Source organism: Triturus cristatus, chromosome 9, assembly GCF_964204655.1.
Source record: "Triturus cristatus chromosome 9, aTriCri1.1, whole genome shotgun sequence".
NCBI classification, from domain to species: domain Eukaryota; kingdom Metazoa; phylum Chordata; class Amphibia; order Caudata; family Salamandridae; genus Triturus; species Triturus cristatus.
Genome location: NC_140592.1, coordinates 732,418,385 through 732,439,552, shown reverse-complemented (window position 1 = coordinate 732,439,552; position 21,168 = coordinate 732,418,385). Strand labels below are relative to the sequence as shown.

Here is a 21,168-nt window from a genome sequence, read left to right as displayed (position 1 = left end):
AGGTCTCGCATTTACGAGAGTTTAAGCTATTGGCATTGTAAATGATAATGCCTTTTATTTATGTTTTAAAAAGGAAAACAAAAATAAAAGGCATGGTTATTTGCAATGTCAATAGCTCAAACTCGCGTAAATGCGAGACCTAATGCATTTCAAATGCTTGTTGTGTGTAGCACTCGGGAAACAACTGCCACGTCATAAAAAGGAAAATATGCATATGCTTTCTTCGCGCTTGAGGAAGATGCACTGACAGAGTTCGAAGACAGCATGGAAACACTATAACATGGCCGTTTGTATCCTGGGACTCTCCCGCTGTCGAAACTGCTCTCTGCCTGGTGTGGTCCGTAGCCGCTCGCACACAGTTTTCAGGGCTGGGCAAGCACATTGCGCAACCGCATTGTAGGCGCCTCTTGAGGGCGAAAGTATCCATCTCGCGCGCGCGGCTGCTGAGAGGTGTAGTCTGACTGCAGACAGTGGTCGCTGGTGGAACGTAGCTGAGGGACACACGGACCGATGGTAAGCGAGATTACACTCTCACATAGAAATGGGATGGTATTGGGAAGGGCCGAGAAAATAGCATGTGCATGAAGTCTCCCTACACGGATGCAAACCCGCCATAAGGCGCTTTAGGGCAAAAGAGCGCGCAGACCGCCCCACCAATGGAATTTTAACTCCCGTATGGTGGAAACCTCTCTCCCCCCCCCCCCCGCCAGAATTCAGTCTGTTTGAAGAATCCCCCCCCCCCCTCATTCCCCCGCCAGTGGTATCCATACGCCTCAATTTATCTCCGAAGAGGGTGGAATTGAGGGGTTTTGGAGGGGGCTCCCATTGAAATCAATGGCTATTAAAAAGTTTTTTGACGCGGTGAAAGTTTTTAGAACGAGTGACCCCTCCCCCGCCCCCCTTTTGAAGAAGGTGAAGATAAGAGTGATGCACCCCTTGGTCCACGCTAAATATCGTTATTAAGATATCCTACTATAGAAACAAGTGCATATGTAAAAACACGTACAAAGATATTAGGCAAGCTTTCATAAATTATTCCCTAAAATACGAAGCCTTATTTAATAGAAACACGTCAAAAGCGCATCGCAATAGAAGAAACCTGCAGAGTGTAGCACGTCTCTGATAGTGGTCGGGTCCGAGGGATACGACGTGTCCATACTTTTTTACTTTAAGAAAAACAGCCCCCCCCCCCCACACTTTTTCTGAAAAGACAACCGTCCCAGGACGGTTAATTTCGAGGGTTAAAAAGCTTCTTCTGAAACGTAGGGCCGGGAGTCTCCTTGTACTGTGTAACTGAGCTAAACAAGCTTTCTTGCCAGGGTGCCTGCTCGCCTGAAAGAAATGCGAATGTGCACAAACAGGTTAATATGCAAACGTAAAGGGTGCCTGGAAGCCTTTATTGGATTCAATTGATGGAATCACTTGAAGTTTCCTGATGACACAGATTTAATCTTTTGAATGGTATTGCAAGGAAGTTACCGGTGGAGCTGTGAAGTGTGTGATTTTAAAGGACGCTTATAAGTAAAATTGTACTATGTAGAGTGTGGGTATTACTAAAATATATATTTTGAAATCACTTTATCTTTAACAATTTTTTGTATTTTGTAGCAGCCTCTTTTCCTCTGTGTAATGCAAGTTTAAAATAATGACGTACATATTCAGTGCTTTGTCACACATGGAACCTCATAGCACTTAAACATTCACAAGTCACTACTCCACTGCACCAGCCTGGATACGATTCTGCCGCACTCTGGTCACAGACACAGACCTCTGCAGTGCATTAACTAATAGAGGTTTCATAATGTATGATAGTGCATTTCCAACTGATTAACTTACCTTGCATTTATTTGTCATTTAAGCTGCACTCTGTTTTATAGGTAGTTACCTGTAGGTGAAAAATCAAAAAAAGTAACAATTTATTTTAGCCACACCTTTGACCCCGCCCTTCACTCACCCTACACCCTTTACACACAGCATCACTGTTGACATACTTATTTTGATGCACTTCAATCACTGCTCTATGAAGACTGCCAAAATACTACTAAATTATAGAATCAGGCTATATCTGGATGGGGCATCCTGGGGGTAAAAACAGTGTTAAAAAAATCTCAAAAAAAGAATGACTATAGGAAGATCAAACAGCAAAAAAGGCGTCCCCCACCCCAGTGCAGCCTCCCAGTATCACACACCAGAACACCAGCCTCCTGAACAGAATACTAACTTCTCCCAGAAGCTCAGCTCATCAACCAGTGCCCACTAAACTAAATCCCTCCAACCAAATAATCCTGCAAATGTAACTCTGCTATTGGTAACAACAGTTAGAAAAATAAATTGTGAACAAGAACTCTTTCCCAACAACTTTACTAAAAAGTCAGCCACACCTCCTCTTCAGAAGCCATAGCCTATAGCAGTGATTCTTAACCTGTGGTCCAAGGACCCCAGGGGCTTGCCCACAAAGCCTAATCTGGGGGGTCAGCGACTGCTACCAAATGAAATAATATAAAAAAAGAATATATTAAAATTAATAAAGTATACACAAATGATGCAAAATTGAAAATGTAAAAACCTTTTCTGTATTTGATTGTGAAAAAAACAAAATATTTTAGCATGTGTTTAGGTCAGGGATCCCCATCCTCCAATAATGCTTCAGTGGGGGTCTCAGGAACCAGTAATGATTCAGAGGAGTTTCCCAGATGTCCATCGTTTAAGAACCGCAGGCCTAAAGCATAACACCTTTCATATTACATCTCTGTAATATAAAATCCCCTAATATAATAACATTTCTTGAGAACCTTATTGAAATAGTTCCCCCTACTGAAGAACCCATGTTGCGTATAAGTTACTTCTGAAAGACTTTACAGCAAATCTCAGTTTCTACTCGCACAATACCAATGCCCAGCTGAAGAGGTCCACAACAACGATACCCTTGGTAGTAAAATAACTCCTAAAAAGACCAAGGAATCTTTACTTCTAAAGTCGGATTTCGCTGTAATGACATAAAGCACTTTAAATCTAGATACTACACATTGTTCCTAAAGAATAACACGATAAAATACCAACCTATGGGAAAAATTACCACCTCCTTAATAAATAGTACAACCCCACATGTCACTTAAGAATGCTACCCATACTAAGTCAGTCTCCACATTAACTGTCTACAAAAATGCCAAACCATTCCAATTAATAATTGCACCAATGAATGTCAGTTATCACACATTTCTTCATTGTAGGAAGCTGGCTCTGTCTATACGATAACAAAGTGAGGTATAGTGTGCAGAGTCCAGTGGAACCCCAAAGGTAGGCAGAGGTAAAGTTAGATAGAACCTTACTGTCTAATTGTAGTAGTGTGGTCGAGCAGTAAGGCTGTATCAGAGGACAGTGTTAAGCATTTGTTGTACACACTCAGTCAGCAAATTAATTCACACACTCAGACTGAACCCCAGACGAATTGTTTTTGTATAAAAATATTATTTTAGTTATTTTATTTTCTAGAACCAAGCAAGCCTGGCACAGGTAAGCAATACGTACTTTACAATAGTAATGCAATTGAAATACAGTTTGAATGATAATTGTATATGCACTCTGGTTTGATTTACAGTATGGATGCAGAGAAATGAAATACTTAATAAATGCAGTACATAGACTTGAATAGGCTTTTTAGTAAAATAGCAGCTAAGTAACTTCTGAGATTACTAGGCTTACACAGAGTAGTATACCTAGATACTACTCTGGGACATTTCCTGAAAACAGGTAAGTAAAATAATTTTTGTTAGATTATGCAATTTTAAAGAATTTCTTTAGTTCTCAAACTCCACACTTAGTGTTATCGGTTTTGAGGTAAGTATTTGGTAGTGGGAGTTGAGGTTCAGGGGGTAGACTCAGCGGTCCCCCAGGGTTATTGATGCACTCTTGCTACACCTTCAGCAGCACTAGGGCAGCCAGGTGCAGAGTGTTGAGGCCCAATGTTATCCAATGGGGGCTAGGGGGCCTCCGCTTGGTGGCTGCTGGCAAGCAGGCCACTTGGGTGTGGGAGCAAATCTCCTGGAGTTTAGCTCAGGGCAAATGGGGAAACAAAGTAGCACCAAAGGTGCAATCTCAGCGGCTCTCGGGCAGCTGGGTGCAGGGTGCTATTTCAACATCAAACGCCCTGTTGTTTTCAATGGGGAAACTCCGGTTTGCAAAGACACTGCAACTGCAGGCTTGGGGAAGAAGGTCATCGGGGTGCGACCACCACTTCGAGAGGTAAGTTGGGAAGTTAGGGGTTGGTTAGGCACCGTCGGTTTGGGCACACAATGCCTTGGGGCGTCTGGTGCAGGGGTGCTTTTTGAGGGCGGATCATCTTACCAGCTCCTGGTCACAGTTAAGGGGGCCTCCTGTATTTAGACTGCAGGCGTCGGTTTGAGGCGGATCTCAGGTCAGGCTCGAGCAGGTTCGAGGTGGAAACAGGCAGGAAGGGCTGGGGCCAAGTCAGTGGGAGGCTTCCTCTTGTTAGCTGCTGCACAGCTGTTCAGTCCTTCTCCTCCTTCCTTTTCTTCCTTCTTTTTCCTTTTCTTCCTTATTTTTCCTTTTCTTCATTCTTTCTTCTCCCGTTTCTTCTTCTTTTTTCCTTTTCTTCTTCCTTCTCCTGCTCCTCCGAAGCAAGGTTCAGGGGTACCCATAAATACTAGATTTACGGACGTTACTGGTAGGTGAAAGGCAGGAACCAATGGCATGAGCCTGTCCCTGGTTGGCTGAGTCCCCCCATCTTCAAGATGGCGTGGACTGAGAGTTGTGCTTCACCTTGCCTACCTCCACCTGAGGTGTGGAGTTGGCAGAGGTAGGCACACCTCTCTTCCTCACTTGTTTTTCCCGCCGGTTCTCCCGCCCAACGTGGGGGTCAGAACCAGTGGGGACCAGTTGCTGAAAGCAGCAAGTGGCCTGGGGAAGCTCACAAAGGCGGCAAGCCATTGAAGCTTCCCCTTCTTGAACCCTGCCCATCCTGGGGGAGGAGGCTTGACACCTCGTCCCAGGATGTGCATTGTATCAGGCCCCAGAGAGCAGCAGGCTCTCGACCCAGGGGTCAAGAAACATGTCTGGCGGTGGGTGCTGAAAGCAGCCACTCATCCTGGACTCTAGTGGTGGGTTAGTTTTCAGGGGGCATCTCTAAGATGCCCTCTGTGTGCATTTTTCATTAAATCCCACACTGGCATCAGTGTAGGTTTAATGTGCTGAGAAGTTTGATACCAAACTTCAGTTTTCAGTGTAGCCATTATGGTGCTGGGAAGTTCGTAATGACAAGCTCCCAGCACCATATACTCTTAATGGCAGCACTGCACTTACAATGTCTAAGAATGGACTTAAACACTGTAGGGGTACAGGGCTCATGCACCTGTACCCACACCACTGGTATAGGGCACCCAGCTAGAGGGGTGACCGATCTATGCCAGGGCAGTGGGTTGTAGGCATGGCTCACAGGGATGTGTGCCATGTCGACTCTTCACTTTGTTCTGCACCAAAACACGCAGCCTGCAAAGGCTGTGTATGTGTGTGTGTGTGTGTGTAAATGTACAGGGCTTCTAAGGGTTGCACAATAACACCCCTTGAGGTCTTCCCTGGTCACAGTGCCCTAGGTACCTGTGGTACCACTTACCAGGGGCTGACCTGTGGCTAGCGATGCCAATTGGGTTTGTTTAGGGGAAAGAACACAGGCCATGGGAACATGATTGGCAGGGACCCAGGGCAAATCAAGTCAAAGTGCATCAGTAGTCTGGCAAAAAGTTGGGGGGTTACTGCAACAGAAACACACTTTCCTACATTCAATACAACATAGTAACCACAGTGTGATTAATTTTATGACACATTACTTTACATCGTGATACTTTTATATCGTAGCTTAGTTAAGTAATAATTTTAACACCATTTGTGTGTGTGTGTGTGTGTGTGTGTATATATTATCTCAAGTAACTATAACTCGTGCTCTAAACTAACTATAATTGCTCCCCCTCCATGCACAAGGTTGTTTGTCATCAATGTATGTTATTTCAGATGGTGCAGTGATGTTATCAATGATGTCATGAGAGATGTAATATGTGAGGTAATTAGCAGTGCATGGAGAGGGTGCAAGTTATAGTCCGGGCCACTGGAATTATGTGGCAGGAATGACTAAATTACGCATCAAAATGCGGCCTATTTTTTTTATAGCATTATCTCACTGGTAATTATTTTACACAAAGTAATACTTACTGAGCAAAGATTTCACCTCATTAGTACCGGTTTAACAATATAATACAGAAATAAGCATCTCAAAGATGACCGGTTAACTTTTGCAAAGGGCCTTACACCGCAAGGGTAAAAATCGCCTTGTTTTTAGTAACTTTTGGCCCATTTGAGCTAGAAACACATTTTTAGGGTTAACATCTGCAGATAAGACAGTAGATGGTGGATTGTTTGTGGCAGATGCAGCAAATCCATAATTATACAAAAATAAGCAGCCACCACAGAATCTCATAATTCTACTGGTCCAAGTTATAGTTACTTTGGGGCATGAGTAACATGCGCTTGTGAGAACTATAACTGGTGAATTTCAGTGATTTTGTTTGTTTAAAACTGTTAGTTTTAACTGAGGTTTTCACCGAACTATAACACCCCTTTACTCTTTGTTCTTTTCAGTGATTTTCTACGTTTTTAATGTTAAGTAAGATGTTCATCGCTGTGCGTCAGGCCTGGCCTGTGACCAAGTCCTGCACACGTTCCCCTGCATGTGCCCTACACCCCCCAGCCTTTGGCCGCATGCAGTTGGGCACAGGGCCTGGTTGGCCATAGGCTGACTGTGAGGTTACAATATAAAGGGTGTTCTTTTAAGTAAGATAGACTTACTGACTTTGTCAAAAGGTTAGAATGCTAAAATATAAAATGTCTATTGGCTTTATAAAGGGGTCAAAATATATAAAGGAGACCTATTGATTTTATCAAAAAGATCACCAATTATAATGAAATGTATATTTAATTCACACATTTCAATTTTTAATAAAAATGTCATAAAAATTGTCAAACAAAATCGACATGTCTTTCCTCTAGCATTTTTATAGGCCACAAAATGCAACCATAAAGCAACCACAAGCTCCAGCTTGAAGTGCTTAAAAAAAGAAGTACAGTAAGCTCTCGGGGGAGGGGGGGGTTGGGGAGTCATGAATTTAATGACCTAGGATGCTTTTTAAAAAAAAAATTTTTTATAGTTAATATTGGTTAGGGGCTGCTGCACTCCCTGCAGCCCCTCACAGTATATAAAAAATAAATAAATAAATAAAAGTACTTGATGGTGCTTTGCCCTTTCTAGTAACTCCAACAGGCTCCAAAAAATATGTTAAAGCACTCTCTGGGCTCCTCTGCAACCAGCGTTGAAGTCTGCACTGAAGGAGTCAACCTTCAAAAAAGCTATCGGAGGTCTTCAGTGCAAAGCAGAAGAAGCTATTTTTTTTTATCCACCAGGACACAGCCCGGATTCTAGCCAAGCCTCTGGCTCCAGGACTGTTCCAAAGAAATGCCAGCTGGCCTTCAAGGGGGAACCAGGATTTAACCCTACCGGGCCACCAAGCCCCAGAAGGGTCAGAGACTCAGCAAGTAGCCCTATGCTCTTCCCACCATTGCCATCGTCAGCTTCTGCCTCTACACTCTTCTACAGAACACTAACGCAGAGCCTGGCAGCCTTTAAAACACCCAAGACCTCTATGACGAGGCCTTCTGGCCCAGGGAGGTAAGTGATCCCTTGGAGGACTTTTTTGGTGGCCCTCCAAGATGACCTGAACTCTAGCCCTACCCTGCCAAACCAGTTCACCTAATGATACTACTGCATACCATGTGATACAGTGGTCACCGCACCAAGTTAAACTATATGCAGTGCAGAATGAGGACGACTTCCTAGTTCAGACTCTGTCCAAGACTGAGAATGCAGCGCTATGCCTCCCATACTGAAGGGAATGGTAAGGTTAGCCACTGACAGTTTAAGGAGCCGGTAAAGGCTAGCGTGATCATTCCTGAAGTTGAGAATTATAAGTCTTCCTCCGATGACCCGGCATATATTCGTGCTAAGATTGCCCCAAACTCCCCAGTTGTTAACTTTACCCATACCCTCTGTCTAGGAAAGAGTTGAAGCAAGTTGGTGCTGCTGGAATGTGTGCAGTGCTTCGGACATCCATGCATTGGTGCAGTGCAAAGTTGAAGGCTGCTTCTCCAGGTATGACTGGTACCACTGGGGGGAGATTGAGGACCTGGTGAAATACTTTGCAGAGGCCCATCATAAATGAGAGCAGGAGTAGGTTGCTAAGGAGAAAATAATCAGCAGTGCAAACAATAGATGAGCCCTCCAAGTGTCGGACACAGTCGCAAGGAGTATTAATACCAGCATTCTCCTCCTCAGGCATTCGTGGTTTAGGAGGTCAGTGTTTAGGCCGGTGGTGCACGACCACCTTTTCAACATCCCTTTTGATGGGTAGCCAGGGCTTGTTACCCCAAGTGAACCAAATATTTGGAAAAATCAAAATGGACACTGATCTTGCTAAATCCATGGCGGACCTACAGTTCCACAAATTCCCGATCTTCGTTTTACAGGCACCAAAATGGGATCAGAGCAAAACTTGCATGCTCAATTCTGAGATCCCGGTACCAACAGCACCAGGTAGTAGGTAGCAACTAACAGACCCCCTGCTCAGACAGGCCTTGCACCCAGTTGATGCCTCACATGGCAAAAGGCTGTGCAGTGGAGGGTTTTGATAGTTTGGCATCGTAATAAAATCTTACTTCACGTTAAACTGTAGAAATTCTCTGACAAAAACCATAAGGTTAGTGACGTTATGGTTGGGCATGAAAAGAACTTACTTACATTTTTTTTTTTAAATCTTAAAAGTTCACTGAAAAACACACACACACCCGTTAAAGTGACATAGTTAGGTGAAAATGTCAGTGAAAAATACAGTTTAGTCTAAAACACTAAAATTCACCAGTTATAGTTAACTTAAGTAACTATAACTTGCACACTTTACATGTACTGCTGATGCTCTCACATGTAACCTCACTCATGACATGTTCTGTGATTTTGATTACATCACTGGTTACATCTGAAATTACATCATTAATGACATCACTGTGCAGGGCGAGTGTGCAGTTATAGTTACTTCAGTTAAGCATAACTTGTGAATTTCAATGTTTCAGTTAAAAATTGTATTTTTTTTTTAATGCCGGTCCTTATCGACTAAAAACCTTAAAATTACCGCACATCAATACCATCCCGTCTTCTACCCTTTTGTAATAATCCAGAAATATACCCTTTTAAGTGGTAGACCACTGAAACAACCTTGAAAATGGTAGCTAATCATTGTCCAAACAGAAGTGTTCCTCCAAAACCCTTTTCATCTACTCCCTCCATGTGTCCATCTTCTTAATGTTTCCAACATCAAAGTGAAAGTTTTACACATAAAACATTTTCTACCAGAATACCAGCTACCCTTCTAGTAGGCTCCGCCCAAACATGTCGGACTTTACCGAACAATACCCTACAAAAATCAGTTTCCGAAAGGAGAGCTTCTCAAAATACCAGCCCTTGAAAGAAATCTTTGAACTAATATCTGGCTTTACTAAAACCTGGTCTTGCCAAAATATGATCTAAAACCACTTTCAAGAGCCAAATTAACATATACACTGTTACCGTAAGCTCACCATACAGATACCTGCCCTCTCCCGAGGATTCCCCTTAAAATATAACCATTTTAGATGCATTTTAAAATGCATGACATACCTGTGGCAGTTCAGGGAGTCATTGAGAAGAAAACTCTGATATAGAACAGCCCTGAGGGGGGGAACTGGTGGACAATGGTACATAAATGTTCTGAGAAGATGGAGGCACCAGGAGGAAGGACAGCTTTATTGCAATTAGAGACTTCCGCGGACTCCACAAACCCACCGCCACTCCGAGGCGTGTCAATGGAACAAATGCTTATTCCACATCCAGGAAGCCCACAAATATCTCTCAGACGTACAGGGCTTTCATTAAAGAGTGCCTGCATTACAGCACCAGAACCATCCCAGGGTTTAACAAATAAACACTCGCTCCTCCAAAATTGATAATGCACATTGTTTTGTTATGGTGAATACCTGCCCTTCCTCAATCACACAAAAGCAGCACGTCCATAATGCTAAAGACGTTCCCTGTAAATTCAGCCCCATCCATTAACCCACTGCTGATGCACAATACAACCCCAAAGAGTAATACTTCACAAAAACGGTACCTTATCCATGAGCCTTTTAAAATCTATCCCCCTAATAATGCCTACTAAACTAAAGCGCTCTTTCTAAATATACAACCCATATAAAATATTTTTGTACTGAGTAATCCTCTGTAACTAATCCAGCTTCCCCAACCCCCACAAAAGAACTCGTTATTAAAGGTCCTCAACAAAAAATAGTTATCCCAAAGAATACCTCACTAGCATGGTGGATCCTCCTCAACAGGTAATCTCCACTGTCTTCTCCCCCAAAACTTGATGATTGTGATCCAGCGCAAGACCGGGAAGAATGGGGAATAACATTTACAGATACCCTCCCTGCGTCGCAGACCCGACGTCACACTAGCTCATTCACAGTCATTGGTGGGGCCCATAACACCAACACACACGTCTCTCTCACTGAGTCATCACACACAGGAGGGATGAGTAATTCAAGCGCTGGACATGTGGGGGAATACCTATTACCTATAGGAAAATATTAACATTAAATACATTATGTACATCTGCATCTGTAGAATCCTAGCTTTAACATCAAGGCACTCCACCCACTTGGTCGACGGACCAATTAGTTGGGTTGGTTGATGGTGATTGTCAAGACCAGCTTAACCTCACTACAACAATATATTGAATTGCATAAATAATTGACTCTAAAAGAATCACAAACACCTTAAATCATTTTAAAGATTTTATGCAATTAATTTGCATAAAGGAAATTATCATTTATTCTCTCACTATTAATTTTCACTTGAGCATTGCCATTTATTCAGGACATAAATCAAGAAAATGTTTAATAAAAGTCATGAAGAGAAAATGTAGGTTTGCATTCATTTCATTATTCTCAAAATGGTTAAACATCAATCCTTGGTCATGTAACTGACAGAGGGTTCCAAAATGAAGGATCAGTGAACCATAGTTAAAAACATGCATTTTTAATTCTAAAGATTTCCTATACTAAAACCTTCCTACCCAGCACTAAAACCCCAACGTACTTAATTAACCCTTGACCTCCTCGACGACTTCTCTCACCCAGGCTAGTGTCCCGCAACGATCTTGAATCTACAGGGGTCATCAGTGCACAGTCTGGCATAATTCCAAGCTCCCAGCATCTCCCCAAAGCAGCCTTTCTCCTCCGTCTTCTCTTGCACCAAACCCCAATTTTGGTCTGATATTTATACTGTGTTTGCTGGCTCTCTACCCTCAAATGTTTAAACTCTTGTCGTTTCCCTTGCTCTGATTGGTCATGACTATGCAGATCTCAGCTCTCAGGATGTCCGTTCATAACAATGTAGTTCTCAGCTCCCAGGATGTCCGTGAATAACTTTATGTTAGACAAGCTGATAGATACAAATTCGACTGTCCACAGTTCATTAGCAGGCATTCAAAGGTTCATTGGCAGGGATTCAACTGTTCAGTGTCAGGGATTCAGCTGTTTCCACATGGTCATTCTTTGGCAGGCATTCAACTGTTTCTCTTTGGCAGGCATTCAGCTGTTCTCGTGCTATCATTCTGGCTCTCAGCCACTACAGTGCATGCACGAGGTTCCTCCAGCCAGATGATGCAAGCATTCTCTACTGTGCAGAACCGGGAAAAACGAAACTGGCCACCAGCCAAACTACGATAAACACACACAAAGAAAATGTGAATACACAGAAAATAAGTGTTTTCTGTCCCCCCACCCACCAGGGCTAATATTTATCCCCTAAAAACTGTTACCTAGCGGAAAAGCATCACTCTGCAAGCCATTAAAATGAAGCAAAAGCAGCATGCAATGTACACTACAACATAGACATGCACTATTATACTATTTAAATGCGCAAAATAGATTAAACGTGCGTTTTACACCATTAATTAATCTGTTAATCAAACCTGTTAATGCAGAGCATTTCCCTCATGTAATGTGTGTGTTTGGTTAATACACAGCAAACAAAATTAATATATTACTTTGTTATGGGGTTGTGATTGGTCTGAACGGGGTACACACAAAATCTTCTGTACTCTGCTCCATCAATTGTCAAGATGCAGTAAGACAGGATGTTCAACTCTTAAGTAAGTCCTATATTAGATGAGGTGATTTTGCTTCCTATATCTGCAGGTGTCAGTTTTCCTGAAGTGATTGGCTGTGACTTACTCTTCCTTGTTTCCCATTTTGTAGGCAGACCAACTTTCGGAAAAGCAGATCACTGGTAAGAATTCTTTCCATATCCTGCTGTGCCACTGATTTCACAGTTCTTGCGGTTTTCAGTTTTGCTTTCTATAATACATTTTCTTCAAATTGCACATAAGATGGAGTGAAGAAAAAAGTAGATGCTGGGCTTTTTTTTTGTTTTTTGCCCTTTAGTAGAATCATAGTGCTCATTCCCATATAATCATTCCGAATGGCACATTTCTTTTTACGAAGAACCTTACAAAAATCCACTATTTTTTGTTAGAATGATTGTCTTGTTAATCATCATTAGCGATGTCAATTCTTACGAAATCTGAAAATCTAGTAGCTTACCAAAGAAAGTTAATTTCTATGCCAGTGTTATACTCCATGGACATTAATCACCTACGCCTGGATCTCAGGAAGGTGGCGGACAGGGTTACCACTACGGAGGGAGACTTAAGTACCCTGCAGTCGGAGGTTAGACAGTTGCGGGAGACGGTCACGGCACTTCAGGATCGTATGGCCCGCCTAGAGGACCGAGCAGAAGACGCAGAAGGACGCTCTCAGCGGAACAATCTCCGCTTTATGGGATTTCCTGAAAAGGCGGAGGGGCCGGCAGCTGACCTCTTCTTGGAAGTTTGGATCGGCAGAGCGTTCCCCCAGCTGAGGCTCTCCAAGATGTTTGCGATGGAAAGGGCACATAGATCGCTGGGGCCACCACCAAAACCAGGCTCCCCACCAAGAGCCTTGATTGCCCGGCTGTTCAACTTTAGAGATCGGGACGTGATTTTGCAACATATTCGTGCCAAAGGCCCACCTCGGTTTGAAGGCCAAGACATTCACATACACCCCGATTATACCAAAAAGGTGCAAGACCTACGGAACGACTTCCTGAGTGTCAAAAGACGGATGCGAAGCCATAATATTAAATATAGCCTGATGTTCCCCGCTAGGCTCCGGGTACAGTATGCGGATAGAGTCCACTTCTTTGGTACCCCGTCGGAGGCTGCAGATTGGATGGACGCGTTGGGACTGGCCGGCCCGGACCAAAACCAAGGATGGCAAGAGCAGAAACGCCGGAGTAATCGACGGGGGAACCAGCAACGTAGTGCAGAAGGACGACGGCAAGACCGAGAGCGGGCAGACGAGGGGCGTATCGTGGTGGGACCAGATGGCACGCTACGTACGGAGAGAGTGGAGATCCCGACGCAGAACCAGTTTTCCCCACGCTGTCTGGTGCAGGAAACACAGTCAGATCTGGAGGGGGCCGCCGGCCCGGAGGTGGTAGGCTCTGGAACTGGGTGAGGGAAGACCCCGAGGCTGAGACTGAGTGATGGACATTCAGAGTCACTGTGAGTTTCGGGTTTGGCCCGTGGGGCGCTTGACTTTACTGAGGGACGATGGAGCACGGGCATTGTGCCCTCTGAACTTGAGGGGTGGAGGGGGGGGGGGATTGCTTGATAATTGTTGGAGGAGAATACACTAGTTCGCCTACACGCTGGTTAGGTTTGCCGGCTGTTGAGTACCGAGGCGGCCTGGCTAGACCTCGGTCGGGCGGGGCTACATGGTGCCAGGCAGTCGGCTGAGTCACTGAGTCAAAGGAGGGAGGGAGGTAGCAACGGACTTGGGGGTGTAAGTGTGGAAATTGTTCTAGTACGTTGAAAGGGGATTGCTGGGGGGAGGGTGGAGCTTTGGGGCGGGGTCGGAGTCCTCAAACCAGAAATGGCTGTGAGAATGACGGGCTACTGCCTGAGGGTGGCGGGAGTTGGGTTTTTCAGTTCGGGGTTTGTTGAGGTTGCTGTCGGGTCTGGTCTATGGTGGCATACAGGGGATCGTCGATTTACTCCTCGGGCGGGGGCGCGCTATGATAATAAGGGGGGGTCTATGTACTGCAGGCACGGGGGATGGAGATACCCACAATTGTTCAGTCATGGCAGGGGATAAGCAGAATTACAAACTGATCACTTGGAACGTCCGAGGGCTCAATAACAGGGTGAAACGGATTCAGGTAGCCTCATACCTCAGGCGGTATGGGGTCAGTATAGCTCTACTCCAGGAAACCCACCTATGGGGAGACTGTCTTAAATTCGTCCAACGGAGGTGGAGGGGTCAGATTTTTGCTACATCATACTCTGGGTTTGCCCGGGTAGCGCTAATATGGGTGGCACCAGGAGTCCCTTTTCAGGCTCTGCATGTTAAACAGGATTCAGATGGGAGGTTTGTGGTGGTGAAGGGGACTCTAGATGGGCGCAGTATATGCCTGGTGAATGTCTATGCCCCGAATAGTGACGATGGTGGGTTTTTAAGCCGGGTATTGGGACTGTTGGATCTGGACCCTGACACGGAATTGGTGGTGGCAGGGGACTTTAATTGTGCGATGGATGGGGAGCTTGATAGACTCCCCCCCCCCCCCCCAGACTGGATGCTAAGCCCCGAGTCAGAGAAGCGATGAACCAAATGCTTCTTAATTATGGCCTTCTGGATGTGTGGCGCCACCATAACCCTAGTCGTAGAGTGTACTCGTGCCACACACCTGCTGCCAATACCTTTAGCAGATTGGACTACTTTTTCATTCAAAAGACAGCGATCTATCGGGTAACGGAGACGCAATATTTAGCCCGCTATCTGTCGGATCATTCCCCGCTCCTGATCACGTACTCGCTGGCCCGACCAAGGTCTAAGATACCATTATGGAGGCTCAATGTTGAAGCTTTCGGTGACCCGGTTTATAAAGACGCCATATTGACGGGACTGACAGAGTATATGGAGCTCAACTGGGGCTCCGCCAGCACCAGGGCGACAGAATGGGAGGCGATGAAAGTGGTGGTTCGGGGGATCTGTCGGTCCACGGAGGTGGTGGTCAAAACAGTATTGGAGCGTGATCTGCGGCGGCAAGAGGAACGATTGGAGGCGTTGGAAAAGGAACTCCCCATGAACAGTAAGCGGTCGGCGGAGGGGCACGATGTGAGGCGGCGGATAGGAGAATTATGGGACTCGCTAGGCAAATATGCTAGAACTGCGAGTAGGAGTCGCTAGTACACGGACGAGGACAAGGCTGGACGACTACTGGCGCGCCTGATACGGGCGGAGACCCAGCCTCACCCGATCTTGGCACTAAAAAACGATATGGGACAGTTGGTGTATGCCCAACATGAAATAAATAATGTATTCGTGGCCCACTTACGTAAAATATACTCTGAGACACAGTCCCCATCGGCCTATGAGGCGGTGGAGGCCTATTTGGTTGAGGAGGAACTGCCCAGTGTAGACGCGGACAGTCAGGAAGCCTTGGGGGCCCCCTTTAGTGGGGAAGAACTACGGGCAGCTATTGCCCACCTCAAAACTGCAAAGTCCCCGGGAATGGACGGCATACCCGCCGAGCTATATAAGGAATTTGGTGGCCTACTGGTCCCCAAACTACTGGAGATCACAGTGGAGGCCGAGAAACGTGGTATACTCCCAGACTCCCTGAGGGAAGCATTGATTGTGATGATCCCTAAGCCTGGGAAGGACCCCCTTCTCCCCGGCTCCTATAGGCCCATCTCCATGTTGAATGTTGACCTTAAGATGCTTAGTCAGGGATTGGCGACTCGGCTCCTCCCCTACCTTCGACGGCTGGTACATGATGACCAGTCTGGCTTTATACCGGGCAGAAATACGCTGCGGAATATCCGACGCCTGGCCCACATTATGCAATCGGTGGAAGGACGGGCCCAACAAGACACCCTGGTGTTCCTCGATATCGAACAGGCATTCGATTCAATAAGGTGGGATTACCTATGGCAGGTTTTGCTAAAAATGGGCTTGGGGGAGGGGTTTGTAAACTGGATTAAGTTACTATATGCACGGCCGATGGCGCGGGTTCGTACGGGTTGGTATGTGTCAGACGCATTTCCTATAGCACGGTGTACGCGGCAGGGTTGTCCGCTTTCCCCACTGCTATTTGCCCTGGCAATGGAGCCCTTGGCGTGTCACCTGCGCAGGATACTTGTAGGACAGGGAGTACGAGTGGGGAATGCGGAGCACGTGGTGTCATTGTACGCCGATGACGTGTTAATACACTTGAGTCGGCCGACCCAATCAATGTCGATATTGCTATCAGCGTTGGCCCAATTTGCTGAGGCCGCCGGGCTCTACATTAATAGAACAAAGTCACAGCTTTACGCGATTGCCGCGGAGATTAATTGGGGGGAGGACCAACGACCGGCGCTGGAACTTCCATGGGCGGAGGACACGGTCCGATACCTGGGGATATGGGTCGATAGGTCCGAGACGGGGTTTTATCAGCGCAACATGGGAAGGATAATCCGTGGGTTGCAGGGTAGTATAATGTTTTGGAACACTCTTAACCTCTCACTGATGGGAAAGATTGCACTCATGAAGATGGTGGTCCTGCCCCGTTGTCTCTATGTCATGCAAGGCTCCTTTTTTGAAATTCCACACAGAGTCTTCCGGTAACTCGATTCACTGTTGGTCCAATTATTATGGAATGGGAAGAGATGCAGAGTTAGTTTAGACATCCTGAAACGTAGTTGGGGTACCGGGGGTCTAGAGATCCCTGACTTGGAACTTTACTACTTTGCATCGCAATTGCAGCATACCATAGCCTGGTTGGACGCTGATCCCTCTTGGGAGAGATCCCTGCTGGAGGGTACGTATGGGGACCGACAGCTCGGGACATTGTTGTGGTGGGCCGGGGGGCAGGCGGCGCCCGGTTCGCCTATGGTCCGGCTTGGGGCTGCAATTTGGAACCGAGTGGTTCGTAAAATTATACAGGACAGACCTTTTGCCCCGGAGGCGGACATATGGCAGCTGCCGCCCTTTGCACAGATTGAACAGGTGATGTCGACGGAGGCATGGCAGACGGGGGGCTGCCTGATGTTGTCCGACCTGTACCCGGAAGGAAAATTTATCACTTACCAGGAGGCAATAACTGCCTTTGAGTTGGGGGCAGGGCAGTTTCTGCAATATGCAAAAATCGCGGCAACGGCACGACAACTGTGGCCTACGTTTCCGGATGCCCCAAAATACACCTGGACTCTGGTTACTCTGATCGCCATGGCGGGAGGGCGAAAACGTGTCACTCACCTCTATAGGGCGTTACGGGATGATAAAAAGAGCGAACCCCTAAAAATAGAAGAAAAATGGCAGCAGGTGTGTCCTCAGGAGGTCACGACACGAGACTGGGAAAGGATACATGAGAATGTGCGAAAGGTGTCAGTGAGCAATCGTTTTAAGCAAATTCAGTACAACATAATACATATTACGTACCTCTCTCCTAGAAGGTTGCACACCATTGATGGCTCCAGAGACCCCCATTGCCCTAGATGTCGCTTTGATCCGGCAGATTTTGTGCATATGGTTTGGACGTGTCCATCAATCCAGGCGTATTGGGGGGCGGTTCTTGGTGCTCTGACCCGGATAACCGGATGGACTATAGCATTGGATCCCCGCACATGCCTCCTAGGCTTGATTCCGCGGGACCCAAAACGCAAGATAAGCAGGCGGTTCCTGATCCTGGGGCTAGTTATTGCCAAGAAGCGCATAGCCATCCACTGGTTAACACAGCAGGGACCGCCATTGGCAAAGTGGAGGTCCGATTTCCGGGAGTGGGCCCTGGCTGAGGAGGGGCATATGTGTAGTACAAGGAAGGATGACAAGCTGCCTGAGGTGCTCTTGGCATGGGGAGCAATGGTGCAGGAGATAGAGGAACAGGCCTCCCAAGTCACTATCTCCAGTGTAGCTGAGGCGTCTTCCGGGGAGGGAGGGACCCCGGGTCCGGGGAGGGTGACAGAAGGCGGCCCGCATGAATGAATATGTCGAAGCATGGACCACGAGTTACGTTGACCCGGCAGAGGGGGGGAGGGTAGGATGGGGGATCGTTGGGATGGGGGGAGGAGATGGGAGGGGGGGGACTTATGTTACATTCAGAGTAGTTATTGTATATTTCAAGAGTTAACATTGGACGAAGTTGAAGTGTATGGACATTCCATGGCAGTGAACATGGACATTGTTGTTCCGGATTAGGCCACTGGTCACTCACAGTTATTTGTCTCACTGTTTATTATTATTGAGCTTCTTTGCCGAATGTATCGATAGTGATCTGTTCTGATGTATACTGAGGTCGGCAGTTGTAATATTCAGAAAACCAATAAACTACGTTTACAATTAAAAAAAAAATCTTAAAGGAGGAACCCTTGGCTGGTGTTAAAGTGTACTCTACCTCCTCAAGATTGCAAACGTGGGCACTTTGAACCTTTTTCTGAACTTGTTTTTAATAAAAACCAGAGGCTACAATGGGACCGCCCTGCCATCGCCGATAGGATTCTAATTACTGGTTTGCACTGCTGAAAGCAGCTCTACTTCCAGAAAAGTTTTTCAGTTCCAATGTGAAGGATTTCGCCGTTGACTAACATTGTGCTGCACTTTTCCAACCAAGTCCCAAGGTAAACTTTTCACCAGGATGAACCTGATCCCTATATCCAACCCCTGCGCCATTGTAGTCGGCCTTATTTTTGACTTAGTCAAAGTTTAGGAAGACCAGTTACCCGGGGTTGGCGCTTTGCTCTTTTTGGCTTTAGAAAACTCCTAAAAATCATATCTCCTGTTCCGTGATCTGCTTTTTGACGTTTTGGTGTCTATTTGTTCATTGAAATTGATGCTGTTTTACAAACTGGAATGGGATTTTTATTTTGTTGTTTTCGACTTAACTGTTTTGGTACTGATAAATCCTTTACACTAGTTCCTTTGAGTTAAACCTTACTACCCTGTGCCGCAGTTACCCAGGACAAAGCTAAGATTTAAATTAAAGTAACCTAGTTGGACCTGGTACAGAATAGTGACATTATTACTTGCTGAGTATAACCACCCTAACTAATCATCCACTTTATTACATTAATTATTGATACCGATGTCAATGTGACTGTAAATAACACTTACAATGTAACACCTTTCAGTCTTCTATACTACTAAACTTCTAGAAAGGCCTCTCTCAAACACTAGAGGCAGATAGTCTATTGCACTAAAACGAAGCCACCTACATTTCCTTCCATGCACCGAATGACCCTTGAGATAATTTCCAGTCTAACACCCTGCCATGCTCTACCCTAACTTCTACAGCCAAGATCACGGCAAACCTGTGCACAACTGAAAAACCATCCCTGTTCAAGCCTAGTCAAATTTTTCACCTGCAATGCAACCTTAACTCCCTTCTAGACCTGAACATAGCCTTCTAGTTCAACCAACGAAATGGGTCTCAATGAAACAACTCCATTGAAAGAAGATACCTTTCTTCCTAAATGACCCAGTTACATTTTCAGTGAATGTTTATCGATGCAGTCAGCCTTGAAACGTGCTGTAATCCACAATTGCCTAGCCCCATATGAATTGGGTTTCTTTATCTTGATGGTTATATGGTTCACAAAAGACTGTGCACACCGAATTCATGAAGCAGTGTCCACTGTATACAAGAATAAAGATGAAAAATGATCACCATAAATGGGCAAGAGACATAGCCACCTCCATAAGGATGACAACAAAACTACCTTTAGAACTCGAGCTCCCCTCCCCAAACCAGTCCAATACAACCTTTTAAATAACTATGTTTACACTGTATATCCCCCTTGCCATCAAAGCATTATTTACACTGGTAACTAGTGGTCAGAAGACTATCCTTTAAAGCTGCCTGCGTCGTTCATTAGGCAATCCACAGGCTGTGACCTAGCTTCTTAATCTCATAATTAAGATTGTACAACCAGATGAGAAACCTGAGATCAAGAATGGCCCCACTGATAATTCCTGCTTACTGTAAAACCTGCATAGGAAGCAGCTGCTTCTCAGCACAGACATACAAGTTATGGAATAAATTGCCAAAGAACATCAGAAGTATCAACAATCATTTGCACTATAGAAGAGGCATATAGTCCTAGCTGTTCTCGTGACCGTAACTCTAGCACCTCTAAGGGAACAATCCTGACTGGTGTGTACATGCTGGGAACCTGTTCTGAAATTGTTTGCCTTCCACCTCACGCATATATACACATTGACATGATAATGTGTCAAGATTTAGAGTAAACTCTCTGGGCATCTTACACAACACCAGTACTCCATACTAATAACTGATGCCACCATCAACCACTTTCCTTCATCCCTGTACTTTGAAATCAGAACTACTCACTCATGGTCTGCAAAGCAGTTTGGGCCTGGACAGGAGGCAGGAAAGCACTATAGAAATTTGCTGTAAGACAACACAAAACCACTTTACTGCAAACTACCCATACCTTCCTGTTGGTATGCAGACTGTCGGAACTCGAACAGGTAGCCGTAAGAGATGCTGTATTGAAGAGTGCTTTGAAACTGAGTGAGGGGAATGAAACATTTAGTGCTAAAATATAATCCTCGATCTCTAACTCCTGGTATTATTTTTTATTTATTTGATTTTTAACATTGGTGTAACAAACATTAAACTGGATTATTGTAGACTGTTTTAATACCTGGTTTGATTAACCCAACAAACTTGCTACACATTTCCCTTGTAGAAAACATGAAAACCTTGAGCTTGAAATGCAGAGACGTTGGCTACATATACTTATCAGTGCACTGCCTAAATGGAGTCTCCTATTCCCCTTAATCTGAAGTGATCACATCACTAAGTTTTGTACCATGATCACAAGCAAAAAGGTAGACTATCTTCAATCAGAAACCGGCCATTAAGTGTACAGGATCCCTAAAGAAATATCGGCTTCAAGCTCACTCCTAACAAAGTCC

General features: G+C 45.3%; 1 protein-coding gene across 5 annotated transcripts in view; it reads left to right on the top strand.

Moving 5' to 3' along the window:
* Positions 1-242: 242 nt before the first annotated feature.
* The window catches only part of LOC146798638 (neo-calmodulin), a 269,893-nt gene continuing 248,967 nt past the window's right edge, over positions 243-21,168 (top strand). For 3 of the 5 annotated variants that reach the window (XM_085625959.1, XM_085625963.1, XM_085625962.1), the window contains exons 1-3: positions 243-513; positions 3,493-3,513; positions 12,409-12,439. In XM_085625959.1, the coding sequence (XP_085482085.1) occupies positions 511-513; positions 3,493-3,513; positions 12,409-12,439 (55 nt within the window). In that variant the 5' untranslated portion in view covers positions 243-510. The remainder of the gene's footprint in view (positions 514-3,492; positions 3,514-12,408; positions 12,440-21,168) is intronic. The other 2 variants (XM_085625960.1, XM_085625964.1) reach the window with 1 other exon arrangement.